The 12,947-nt window shown below is 50.3% G+C and overlaps 1 protein-coding gene across 1 annotated transcript; it reads right to left on the bottom strand.

The window, feature by feature from the left end:
- Positions 1-1,927: 1,927 nt before the first annotated feature.
- Positions 1,928-12,133, bottom strand: EEF1G (eukaryotic translation elongation factor 1 gamma). The gene is made up of 10 exons (XM_025878592.2): positions 11,995-12,133; positions 10,764-10,922; positions 9,775-9,838; positions 9,477-9,619; positions 8,781-8,924; positions 6,523-6,652; positions 5,958-6,162; positions 2,622-2,794; positions 2,403-2,527; positions 1,928-2,164 (listed from the first exon to the last, which is right to left on the bottom strand). The coding sequence occupies exons 1-10, from the start codon at positions 12,004-12,006 to the stop codon at positions 2,006-2,008; spliced, it is 1,314 nt and encodes a 437-aa protein (XP_025734377.1). The 5' UTR covers positions 12,007-12,133; the 3' UTR covers positions 1,928-2,005.
- Positions 12,134-12,947: the final 814 nt, after the last annotated feature.

Genomic DNA, 12,947 nt, shown 5'->3' with positions numbered 1-12,947 from the left:
CCTGCCCGAGGCCACAACACCCTCCCCCTGGGCTGCCCACCCCATCTCCGTTTGAGGGTCCTGGCCCTCCCCCAAGCACAGGCCTGGCCTCATCCAACAACCTGGCCAACTCTCCTCTGCACCAAACCACCAGCGCTTGAGGCACCGGAGGCAGGACGTGCAGATGAGTCACCCTTCCTGCAGTCTGAGGGAGGCTGAGAGGCGGGATCCCCCAGACCCGCCCAGTCCACGTTGGGGTGCCAGGCCTGCTACTGCCCAAGTTCTAGCCCCCCCTGCTGAAACCCCGTTTTCTGCAGCTGGGCCCCACACCTGGTCTCTGGCCTGCCCCTTCAAACCTTGTAGAACTGGGGTCTCTCCCGACTAAGTCCTCAGCTACTGGGAAGGTCAAGGATACTGGGAAGAGGGTGAAGATTACACAAGCGAAGGAGCAGGGAGGTGTGGTGGGAAACGGAATTTGTGAAGGGAGTCTGACAGGTTAGGTGAGGCCCCGGCACCCAGTGCAGGGCCCAACCCAGCCAGCAACTAGCACTTTTATTTTTTTATTTTTTTTTTTAATTTTATTTATTTATTTCAGAGAGAGAATGAGAGATAGAAAGCACGAGAGGAAAGAGGGTCAGAGGGAGAAGCAGACTCCCCGCCAAGCGGGGAGCCCGATGTGGGACTCGATCCCGGGACTCCAGGATCATGACCCGAGCCGAAGGCAGTCGCTTAACCAACTGAGCCACCCAGGCGCCCAGCAACTAGCACTTTTAGATTCTAACCAAGAGCAGCCCGGAATGCTTGGAAGCAAGACAGGTGGCAAGTTTGGATCCAACTCAATATGACCTGCCAGGGAGCAAACCCTGAGCAAGAACCAGCCCATCCTCACCCAGCTGGATTCCACATTGGGACTCTCCTCCGCCCATTCTTCCCAGAACCCCTACTGTAGTCCAAGTACCCAGCTAGATGACTGCCCTACACTCTCCCAAGCTACCAGACCATCTGCACCTGGAAAGATCACCTTCTTCCCCTCCCATGCTAAGCCCTTCTCCGTGCTTGGACTAAGGGTGGGAGAGAAATAACACGTATAAAACCATAAACTAAAGACCAAAGGTTGAATCGTGACTGTTTCTGCATCTGCCTCAAAATGTGAATCAAACTGGAGCTTTCCAACTTCACCTGAACTGGTAATACACAGGGAGACCTTTAATGCTTTTCAGAAAGACAATAGTAAAAAAAGACAAAGTAGGAACAAGACCCTGTGAAGAAAGGGCATGATAAAAATTAAGCTCAAGAGAGAAAAACTAATACCCCCCGGTCTGAGTGGGTTCTTGGGTGGCAAGTCAGACTGCTCCACATTCCAGGAAGCAGCAAGGCACATTTCCAGTACAGGCTCCAGCGACACCCACTGGGGTCAAAATCCTGTCTCCAGAGGCAAGCCACTTACATCTCCGAACCCCACTTCCTTACGAGAAAGTAGGAATACCCCAGAGACGATCCGCAGCCAGGTTAGGGCCAACAGGCCGGTCCTGTTCTGAGTAGTCTGTGCCTGATATTCCTGCCTGTTTGAAATATTTCAACTAAGACCCTCGATGCCACCACCTCCCTCCCTCCCAGGGCAACTGTGAGAAATAACGTGAAGTTCCTCCACACACTGTGCGCTTTCGTACCTTAGCAATCCGGTCCTGAAGAATTGGGTAGTTAGCAAGCTCCATGTCACCACCCACCCTAGCTGCATCCAGTCTTTCCCAGCTAGGCTAGAAGTCAGTCATCACAGTACAGGCAGAGCGAATACAGTCAAAACTGAGAGAGGCCTCTCTTCTGCCCTTCTGAAGACTCCTCTCCTGCAAGGGGAGGTACTGCAGGCCCAGAAAATACCCTGCTCCAACGTATCTATACTCCCCTTTGAAGAAGCCATGACTCATAAAGGAGGCAGGACAGCTAAGGGTTCAATGTTCAGTTTCCTTTAATGACCCCCATCTCCCTGAAGGGCGGGTACAGGCAGCTAGGCGATGGCAAGACATGTTCACTTGAAGATCTTGCCCTGATTGAAGGTTTTGCCCACATGCTGGAAGGCCCCCTCCCAGGAAAAGTACTCTCGAACCAGCGTCTGGGTCTCCTCGCTGCCAGGATCCAGTTTCCGCCATGTGTACGACTCGTAGTCCACCTGCCAGTCTGGACTCAGCTGCGGATAGAAAGCCAGGTTAAGCAGCATGTGGTCAGTTACCAGACACTGTCCCATAGCTGTTACTTCCAGCTCAGACCCACGTCATCAGGTCCTAAAAGGCAGTGACCATGGCAGTCCTTCCTGTACACACTCCCTTAACTCTCCTGAATGCCTACAAGCGCAGGGACGCAGGCGGACTTCCCATCCCCTTGCCCCACCCCGAAGAGACAGATTCCTCCCCTACACCTTTCCTCACCGGAAAGGCAAGCTCCTGGCCTCGGAAGACCCAAACTCCAGAAATGGAGCTGCTGTTGTTGGTTCCAAAGAGGATGACACTGGCAAAGGCATTCTTCCTCAGCTTGTCCAACCGCTGGAACATTCCTGAAGGGTCGAGGGAGAACACGCAGCCTTTAGAATCACATCCCCCACTGCCTCGTCCTCCCCCTTCCTCTTCCTAGACCCACCCCCTTCTCACCAGTGATGAGGTTACAGCTCATGAAGGTCTGGGTGAGCTCCTCAGGGAAGCGGTACTCAGCGTACCACAGAGACCAGCCATCCTTATCAAAGTGCTCCCAAAAATACGGCAGCGCCACAGAAAGAGTGTCCTCGTTGGAGTACTTGCGCTTAAATTCATCCAACACAAAGGTACTGAATGGAGAAAAAAAGCAAGGTCAATGGGCAGAAAGCCCTCCTGAAGCAACAAAGGGTTGCCAGGCTAAGAGAAACTAAGGGCAAATTTCACTTAAAATATACTGGTTTAAAGGAGGAGGTCACTGGATCGGCAGGTGGGTACAACCTTGTAAGGGAAGAGAGCGAAGGGCATATAAAGAGGGGCATAGGGCACTCCTCTGCTCCCTATCTGCAGCCTAAGTCAGCTAAGCTTGAGGAGGGTGGGACCGACCGGGCTGGGGGGGAAGGGGGCGCTGAGGGAGCCCTGCCCCAAGAAAAGCACGGAAAACTGCTGCCCCCTGGTGGAGACCCAGAATGAACGCTCCTCCTTTGAGGGCCTGCCCCCTCCAGGGCCCTTTCCCACTGAGTCACACTCAGTCCCTGACTCACCACAGGCCTCTTGGGGTTACACACACTACAGTGTGACAGCAATGTAAGTAGCAAATGCTATCAAAGGGCCTCCGCCCCAGGCCCCAGACCTTATACCCGTGGCCTTGAGTCACTATGCCCGGAAACAGGCCCCGATGCTGCAAAGCCCTTAGTTCAGATATTTGAAGCAACCTGGCACAAGGAAGGCTCTGCCCTGTAGAGAGTCCCTCCCCTCGTGGTAGGGTGCGCTTTCTTTCTTTTCAGTTATAAAAAACCACATGCTGACTGAAGAAAATCACCCACAATGCCAGCAAACAATAGAACGGATTAATATGTTTATGTCCTTCCCGCTGGTGGCTTCCAGAGCTGGTGGCTTTCCAGAGACGATGTGTGGAATTCTGTGCCTTCCATGATTTGTTCATTTAATACTGTCACCCCATCAGGAATTCTTTTTTACAAGTGTTTTAAGATTTTTTTATTTATTCATTTGCAAGAGAAAGAGAGAGAAAGCGAGAGCACAAGCAGGGAGGAAGGTCAGAGGCAGAGGGAGAAGCAGACTCCCCGCTGAGCAAGGACCCAGATACGGGACTCGATCCCAGGACCCCGGGATCACGACCTGAGCCGAAGGCAGATGCTTAACTGACTGAGTCACCCAGGCGTCCCTTACAAATGTTTTAGTGGCTAAATAATCCTCTACTGTATGACTGTGCCATAAACCTATTTTAAAAAACCTTTGCTAAATGTTTAATTGGCTGAATCATTCATTAGTATAAATAATGCCAACAAACCCTAGAGTTAAAACCATTCCTTTCCCTCTTTCCAGATAAGGTTAAGTGGTGTGACCTGCCCACTGTCACAATGTAGCAAAGGAGAAGCTGCCCTTGAACCCTGGGTCCTTCGTTCCTTCCCAAATCTGTAACGGAGACCTCGTCTGAAGAGTTTCCACCTCAACCACCCAAAAAAGGGACTGGGGATTTTTTCTTCACCCCCTCCCGAACTGTTCGAACTTTATAATTTATGACCACGTTGTATCCATTTCTCCCCAGATGAGGACAGGCTCTGAATGGCTCCTGAAACAAGTATAGCTGGAAGGCATTAAAAGAACTAGAACTGGGATGCCTGGGTGGCTCAGTCAGTTAAGTGGCTGCCTTCAGCTCAGGTCCCAATCCCAGGGTCCTGGGATCGAGCCCCATGTGGGGCTCCCTGCTCAGTGGGGCACCTGCTTCTCCCTCTCCCCCTGCTCATGCTCTCTTGCAAATAAATAAATCTTTAAAATAAATAAATAACTAGAATTAACTCTTGACAAACAGCAGTCTTCATCTTTGAAGACATTACCTCTGTGGCGTTAAAAATCCTGGGGAAAATCATCTTGGCAGCCCAACAGAGCACCATGGTAATACAGCAAATTGGTAGTAACTGATATTCCCAAAAGGATGTAACTTTAATAACGATTTTCAGTCTATTGGTGATTTGTTTTCTGCTCAGAACACACAGACCTAATATACGTGAAAATCTCTAGCTATCAATTAACTGGGTCTGTGTTACGGCAGCATATGTAACTGGGCTTAGTTATCACAACTTATGTGCACGCACCAAAAATCCTGCTCACTCCTGACCTGTCCCTGTGTTAGGTTCAAGATCAATCACCTCAGTTCAAAAAGAAATACATCTGTAAAGAGCAGCTGCATCTGGAGACTTCCTTGGTCTTGTACGAAGTGCCTGGGCCTAAGAGCTACACTCCTTGTTCCCCAAATGGGGCGCCTGGGTGGCACAGTCAGTTAAGCACCGGACTCTTGATTTCGGCTCAGTCACAATCTCAGGGTTGTGAGATCGAGCCTCATTTGAGCTCCGCACTCAATGGGGAGTCTGCTTCTCTCTCTCCCCCTCTGCCCCTCCCCCTGCTCATGCATGTGCCCCCCCCAAATAAAATCTTAAAAAAAAAAAAAACACAACCATTACCAAATGGGGGAGGGTGAACCCTGTTGAACTCCAACAGACCAACACAGTGCAAGGCTGGATGGCTTTAGGAAAGGCAAAGTGAATGGGTAAAACAAGCAGAGAGCAAAGAGAACCAAGTGAAGTAGCTCCGGACAAGACAGGTCTCATAATGCTTGCAATTCTAATGAAACGACCTAGGGCAGTAGCTGATGACGAGTATAGAATAGCAGGCAAGTACTAGATGTCCCGCTTTTTTCACACCAGAAAAGTTTCCTCTTCTTCCAAAAACCTCAACCTTTACTGAAAAGGTTGGCAGTGGATGGGGTGATGACCATCCCATCTACTTCCTCCTTGAGAAGTTTAATTCCCCCAATCTGGGAAACAATGAAGCAGACAGGCACTGTGGAGTCATGGTCAGCCTCCCTTCTCAGTGAGAATGTTTATACTGTCTGTTCATCAAAAGAGTAAAAATACAGGGCGCCTGAGTGGCTCAGTCAGTGGTGTTTGCCTTCGGCTCAGGTCATGATCCCAGGGTCCTGGGATGGAACCCCACGTCGGGCTCCTTGCTCAGTGGGGAGCCTGCTTCTCCCTCCCTCACTGCTTGTGCACGCATACGCGCGTACCCTCTCTCTCTCTCAAAATAAAATCTTTAGAAAAAAAAAATCCACCCAATTTTTGAGTATAAACTCAAGAAGTTGTTTTCCTTGCAAATAAAACATCATACATTGCAATTTTATACAGACAACCTAAAACGGCCCTGGCTGTGAGAGGGGAACACACTAGGCGAAAACCGGCCTTCTTTAGTCCCACACCTCCTACCCTCCAATACCTTTACCTCTTGGGCAGGTGAGCAAAGGGGTCCTTGGCCTTCGGCTCAGCAGCCAGTGCCTGCTCACATTCATCCATCTCCTCCTCAGGAGCAGGGGCAGCAGCCTTTTTCTCCTCTTTCCGCTCAGCCTGGGGCTTCTGCTTCTCTTCCCGAGAACCCTTCTCTTTCCGTGGGGTGTCCTTTTTAGGCTGGCTCTCTGCAAACTTTTTAGCTGGGGCAGAGAAAGGTAGAAGTCAGTGTCCTGCCTCTTCCCATATGCCCCTAAAGGCAGGCAGCGAACAAGGTGATGGAGGAAACTGCTGGGTGGGACAACTACGGGATCTAGGCCCTGCCGTGCTCGGCCGCCAGCTCCCGGTAGGTCCTGGAGCAAGAACACAACACTCGGCAACACACACACGGGCACCGCGGTTTGTCTGTTAACGCCAACGAAAGAAAGTCTGTGCGCGTATCAAGTATTGGTCACTATGTGGGATACCCTACACTCTGTGGGTCCACATAACCCGGAGGCTTGATGGGCAATCGAGGGGCGGAGACCAAGCCAGGCCACGCGCTCCTCCCCGAGCAGACTCACCGTCAAACTGGGCCATCTTCTCGCAGAGCTTCACCTCCCCCAGGATGGCCCGGAACTGTGGCTGGTTGATGCAGGTGACAAACCAGCGGGTGGTATTGGGGAAAGCCTGGCGGAAAGAAGGCTCCAGGACCTGTCAGAACACAGGGCAGAAGCAAAGGTCTTGAGGGGTTTCAAGCCAGAGACCTTTGTCTCTTTCTACACCAAGGCTCCACCTCCCTCTCAAGCCCGAGAGGGCAGCTCCCTAGATACCATCTGACCCTGGAGGGCTGCTTCTCATTGACCTTCCTCATTTATAGGACAGTCCAACTTAACGCACACTTGATCCCGTCTTTCGTTTACAACAAATCTACTTGATAGATATGTTCATATGGAGCCTTACTCCTTTTACAAAACCATTTCACACCTACACATTCTATTCTTTTAAATGTCATGTGTCAGGGCGCCTGGGTGGCTCAGTCGGTGAAGCGTCTGCCTTCGGCTCAGGTCATGGTCCCAGGGTCCTGGGATTGAGCCCCCTGGGATGAGCCCCCCTGCTCAGCAGGGAGCCTGCTTCTCCCTCTCCCTTTGCCCTACCCCCATGTTCTATCTCTTCCCCTCTCACATACATAAGTAAAGTCTTTAAAAAAAAAAGTCACAGGGGCGCCTAAGTGGCTCAGTTGGTTAAGCGACTGCCTTCGGCTCAGGTCATGATCCTGGAGTCCCGGGATCGAGTCCCACATCGGGCTCCCTGCTCAGCAGGGAGTCTGCTTCTCCCTCTGACCCTCTTCCCTCTCGTGCTCTCGATCTCTCATTCTCTCTCTCAAATAAATAAATAAAATCTTTAAAAAAAAATAAAAATTAAAAATTAAAAAAAGTCACACGTCAATAAAACTAAAAGCAAAGGTGGGCAACACAGCTACCAATACTCATTTTGCCAAATAAACAAGATAACAAAAACATTAACAACACGATATGTACTTTTCTTCCACCAAACTTCAGAAATTAAAGAATATTCAATAACCCAAAAAAATTAAAAATAAAAAAATAACTATTTCAGAGTCACACACAGTCCTTTAAACTAAACTTAGCTTTGTGATGAACTTATTTACCATCTTTTAGTTTGCTAAGATCAGAGGGAAACTAATTCTGTCACAGAGACAGACCAGAGCAGTCAGTTCTATAGTACTGGTTCTGCAGTACTTGGGTTCAAATCCGATGCCACCACTTACCAGCTATGTGCCGTTGGGCCAGGTTCCATTTCTCCTCACCCATACAACAGGTAAAAACCAAGAAGATCCCTGCAAGGCCTCTGGCACAGGGTCTGACACAAAGTAGGTGCTTTTTTCCCCCCCAATTATTAAACTACCATTCTGGACTAGTATCAGTCCAAGAGCTGCTAGGATGCCTGGGTGGCTCAGTCACTTGGGCTTCTGCCTTTGGCTCAGGTCATGATCCCAGGGTCCAGGGATGGAACCCCACACTGCGCTCCCTGCTCAGCGGGGAGCCTGCTTCTCCCTCTGCCATTCCCCCTGCTTATGCTGTCTCTCTAATAAATAAATTAAATCTTTAAATTAAAAACAAACACACACAGGGGCGCCTGGGTGGTCGGTTGAGCATCTGCCTTTGGCTCAGGTCATGATCTCAGGGTCCTGGGATCGAGCCCCGCATCAGGCTTCCTGCTCAGTGGAGAGTCAGCTTCTCCCTCTCCCCTGCTTGTGCTTTCTCTCTCCCTCAAATAAATAAATAATCTTAAAAAAAAAAAAAGTTTAAAAAAGAGCTGCTGCTCTGCAACATGTCATCTTCTTTGACCCAGTAACCTCAAGACTAATTATTACCTCGCCGCTTTTACAGCTTACAGAGAAGAAAAAGAACTAAAGAAATTCCTTCTCCCCCTCTCAAACACATACACATCCCTCTACCTACAACGCTAAGTAATGAAGCCAACTGAACCTAGCCTGCCTCCCAAACATCTTGATACTGAAGCTACCAGCCCTACCTCCGTCTTTACAACTAACCACAAGCATAGCTGGACTTCCCAAAAAATACGGAAACAAACTAAACATCTTTGCTGCCAAACAGAAACTTAGGAAACAGAATGTTACCAAACTTCTCAGAGGAGAGAAAGCAGTCACTCAAACTTGGGATCCCTAGAGACCAGCTGTTACCGGACACTCTCTCATATCCAAGTCCTTGGCAGAATTCAGGGTAACCTGGAAGACTCATCAGGTCGTTTCTAACCGCCCCCACCCTCTGCCAACCTGATCCTTTATAAACGTCACCTGTTTATAGAGCCACAACAGGGTGCAGACGACTGTGATGTCAGCCAGTGTCACACGTTCGCCCACCAGGAAAGTCCTAGTCTTCAAGTGAGCATCCAGTAGCCCCAGAATTCGCCTCACTTCCTCCTTTGCATTCTCTGTGGCCTATTGATTTAAAATGATCAAAAGCTTAATAGTAGGTACCCATCCCTTTCCCTGCTTCCCTCCCCCAACAACAGGACAAAGGTAGCTATTTCATTTACTAAATTCTGGCTCATCCCCATCCTCTTTCAATGGAGTCAGATCCTAGGATCACTCCAAATGTATCACAAATGAAGCTCTCCGTGTCAAATTTCCTCATGGAGCAGTCTGGATTAATTTCCCACTATACTGACCTACTCCTTTACCTTTGGATTTTAGAAAGAACCTTAGAAGTCATTTGGTTTAACCACCCCCCTAGCCATTTGGTATGGCTTTTCTACAGCAGAAATCTCTCTTCTGACCACTCACAACAGGCACCACTTCCACTGGGTCTGTGTGACAAAGAACCCAGATATCATCAACTGCAACTCATATTCACACCCCAATGATGAGGTCTTTTATTACCCACATATTCTTAGCATCCCCTTCTCTCAATCTATTTTATTTCTTACTTCCTGACGCTCAGGAGCTGATGCCATCCCTGCCCTTGGCTTCTCCCCCAGTTCCAAGGCTTACCTGCTTATTGTGGTGCATGATGCCCAAGGTGGGGAACACCCAGGTACTGGCTGGGGGCACTATGTCACTATCAGCGAAGCTCACCCACTGCACCACCTGGGCTGCTGCCTCTGGAGTACTTCCCCGCAGCTCCTCATTGCTCACTGCAGAGGCAGAACACAAAGGTCAGAACTTTGGGGTCATGCCAACATCAATCCAAGTCCATGAAAATTCCTCTCCTGTCCACTCCAGTTCGCCCTCATCCTCTCCTACCTCCTTCATTCCAGATCTTCCCATTCCCACACCCACTGCAAATTACCATAGTAGGCAATGGCATTGCTCTCGAACACACAGAATCCATCGTCACCCTCAAATGCTGGAACCTGGGACAAAACAGTCAAAAGATAAGTAAAATTCAGAAAAATAAGTGAAATACACAGGAAGTTCTCACTAGCCAATCCCAGGAAGTGAAATCATTTTGGATAAGAGTTCTTACATAAGGCTGACAACCCTTACTCAGCAAACTATTGATACAAACTACTGGTACTACCGGTAACCCAGGAACAATAAATATTTAATTTTTTTCCCCTTACAATCTAAACTCACATTAAGAAACCCCAAAGATTTAGATATTTTCAAATGTTTATATAAAATCCCTCAATCAAATAGACAAAAGATCAAAAACCAAGTGTCATATCTCTGTCCATATTCTTTAAAGTATGGCTCCCCAGACCACATTTCTCTCTTCTCCGTTTAGCATGGTTATTTATCGATCTCTACAAGCCCCCTGGCTGGCTCATGGTAGGTATCTGATACATTTGCACTGAAAATCAAACCTCACTCCCACAAATACAAAGAAACCTGTGAATTCTGTAACAAGTCACTGGACAGCTCTGAGTTATTTCTAACTACATGTAAATCTACATTCAGCTCTAAATAAAAAGAATTTTAAATCACTGAAATGCAAAGAAAAAAGATACTTATACGGAAAGCTCCCTTTTAAAGATGGAGACCATCTTCATTTTTTTTTTAAGATTTTATTTATTTATTTGAGAGAGAGAGAGAATGAGAGATAGAAAGCACGAGAGGGAAGAGGGTCAGAGGGAGAAGCAGACTCCCTGCTGAGCAGGAAGCCCGATGTGGGACTCGATCCCGGGACTCCAGGATCATGACCTGAGCCCAAGGCAGTCGCTTAACCAACTGAGCCACCCAGGCGCCCTAAAGATGGAGACCCATCTTCAGAGTGAGACAATCTCAGGGCTCCTTGAGTTTTCAGGACCTAAGACCCCTCTCCACTTTCCTACTTACCTTGCCGGCAGGAAATTTACGGAGAAATTCAGGGGTGCGGTTGGTTTGGCCGAAGTGGAAGTGGGGTGGTGCGGAGAGCACGCGGACCTGAGCCCCACTGTACTGAGCAGCAATGAGAGCCTTGAAGGCCCTCCAGTTTTCAGGATATGTGTACAGGGTCTATGGGAGAAAGGGGGGAGGGAATATTAATGAGTAAAAAGGTCCCAGTCCTAAATGTCACCTCCCAAGATAAATTCCCTGAGTTATTCCCAATCTGTTCAACTCACTTTTACTCCCCCTGGTGAACCAAACTCTCTAGTATTGGTCATGTGTAATCAGAGTCCTCTGAAATACCAAAGACAGAACTACACACCAACTGCTAAATAAAGCTTGTTGACAGGCTTGACCTTCCCTAAGGACAGCTCCAGAAGCATTCTCATCTCGAATACGTCGTCGAGAAACCCAGAACCTGTAGCTCCCTCAGACTCCACCTGCCGACACACACACACTCCTCCCTTCCCGGAGCCCCGGTTTCATTCATTGACGGTGAGCGAGTACCTGCCTACTCCACTGCGGAGCCGCTCACCCCTTCCAAAGCATCACCCTTGTCTCTCACACACACCATTTCCAAGTTACCCTCAGAAGAGCAACGGAGAAACCGAATGGCATCTTCTCTTCCTAAATCAACTCGTTCTCCCCAAAGAACCCCTCCTTCTTGTCACGCGTACCGTCCCTCCGGTTCTGTCCCGCAGTGAGTTCCCTGGCGTTGGTTTCTCCTTCTATTAACCTGGCCAGCACGTGTGACTCCACCGTCCGGAGAGTCCTCCCACTCCCAAACCTCCCCGCCAGACGACCCTTAACCGGAGGCAGCCGTACCTGCCCACAAAGACCCTCCTCTTCACCCCGTCCCTGCTGCTGCCCCACAAAACGGTCGCAAAAGTTCTGTCAACCTGCCCGGATCCCACGTCTCGAGGCGGCAATGAACCCGAACCCCTTTCTCAGGCCCCAGACGGCCAGGACCCAACATCTCTTTTCTCCTCTACCCCAGACCCTTCCACCTCTTTGGCCTCCTAGAGTCCCAGCCTCAGTTCCCCTCCGGGGCCTGGAAGCCTTGCTCTTCAACGGTACGGTCTCTAGACCCCGGATCAGTTCCCCACTCGGCTCCAGAACTCCTCTGACGCGGGAGGGCCCTACTCGGGCAGAGGATGGCGTCGGATACGGTGACCTGGATCGCCGGAGCCGGCAAACTTACCCCAGCCGCCATGGTGATTCCGCAGAGAAAGGGGGTGGGGCTCTCGGCGGTGCCGCAAAGTAAGCCGTCAGGGAGAGGAGGAGGGCAAGGGGGGAGCCGTGGAGAAACAGCAGCCGCAAAGCAAGGACGGCACAGAAGGCATACGCACGACAGTTCGGTCTCCCGCGGCGGCTGAATTGGAGAAAGAAGGGGGTGGGGCCTGCTGGTTGGCGAGGCGGAAAGCTCGCGCCTGCGCAGTGAGGCTCTTGGCTGGCCCGCCCGGCCCTCCCGTCCAGGCTTGGCCAATGCGAGTCCCGACGTGGAGGTTGAAGGCGCGGAGGATAAACTGAGAACGAGCTGGAAAACCTCCCCTTGTCTGCGACGTGGCACAGCTGCCAACTCCGCGCCGCGCCGGCTCCCAGAGGCGTTCCCCTCCAGCTCGGGAACCCACGGTGACTTGACGGAGATCCTGCCAGGCCCCTAACATCAGGATTGTGGGACACTCACAGGAGCGGAAACAAGTCCGGCGTAGATAAGTCCATTAGAGGAGAGGATGAGTATCTAACCAGAGCCCAAGTCAGAAACCCTGCCAGAGTTAGGTTTCCTCCCATTAAACCACTCTATGGCTCCGCGATGCATTCGCTGCAATAAGGGCCCTGGTACCGGGCCGGCAGCCGGGGAGAGCCGAGAATACACGGCGGATCCCTTCCACCTGTCACTCTGGAGGGGCTGCCAGTTTGCCCATGATGGGCTGCCCTTTACCCACGCTCAGGTCGGAAAATGTTTCCCCCATTTTAACCAGAACAGCATGAACTCGGTTAAGTGAGACAGTGGATGAAGAAACCTGAACCCCAATTTCAGGCCATCACCATATAAATCCCGGCGGGAAGGTAAATGTGGAGGCAAACTTGGTTCTTCTGCCAGGTACTGCCCAAGCCGTCCACCCGGCCCTCCATCCTTCGGGAACCCTACCG

The sequence above is a fragment of the Callorhinus ursinus genome, unplaced genomic scaffold (genome assembly GCF_003265705.2).
Source record: "Callorhinus ursinus isolate GAN/ISIS: 27379988/994484 unplaced genomic scaffold, GSC_fseal_2.0 scaffold51, whole genome shotgun sequence".
NCBI classification, from domain to species: domain Eukaryota; kingdom Metazoa; phylum Chordata; class Mammalia; order Carnivora; family Otariidae; genus Callorhinus; species Callorhinus ursinus.
Note: the sequence above shows the minus strand (reverse complement) of the source record. Positions and strands in the feature narration are given on the sequence as shown.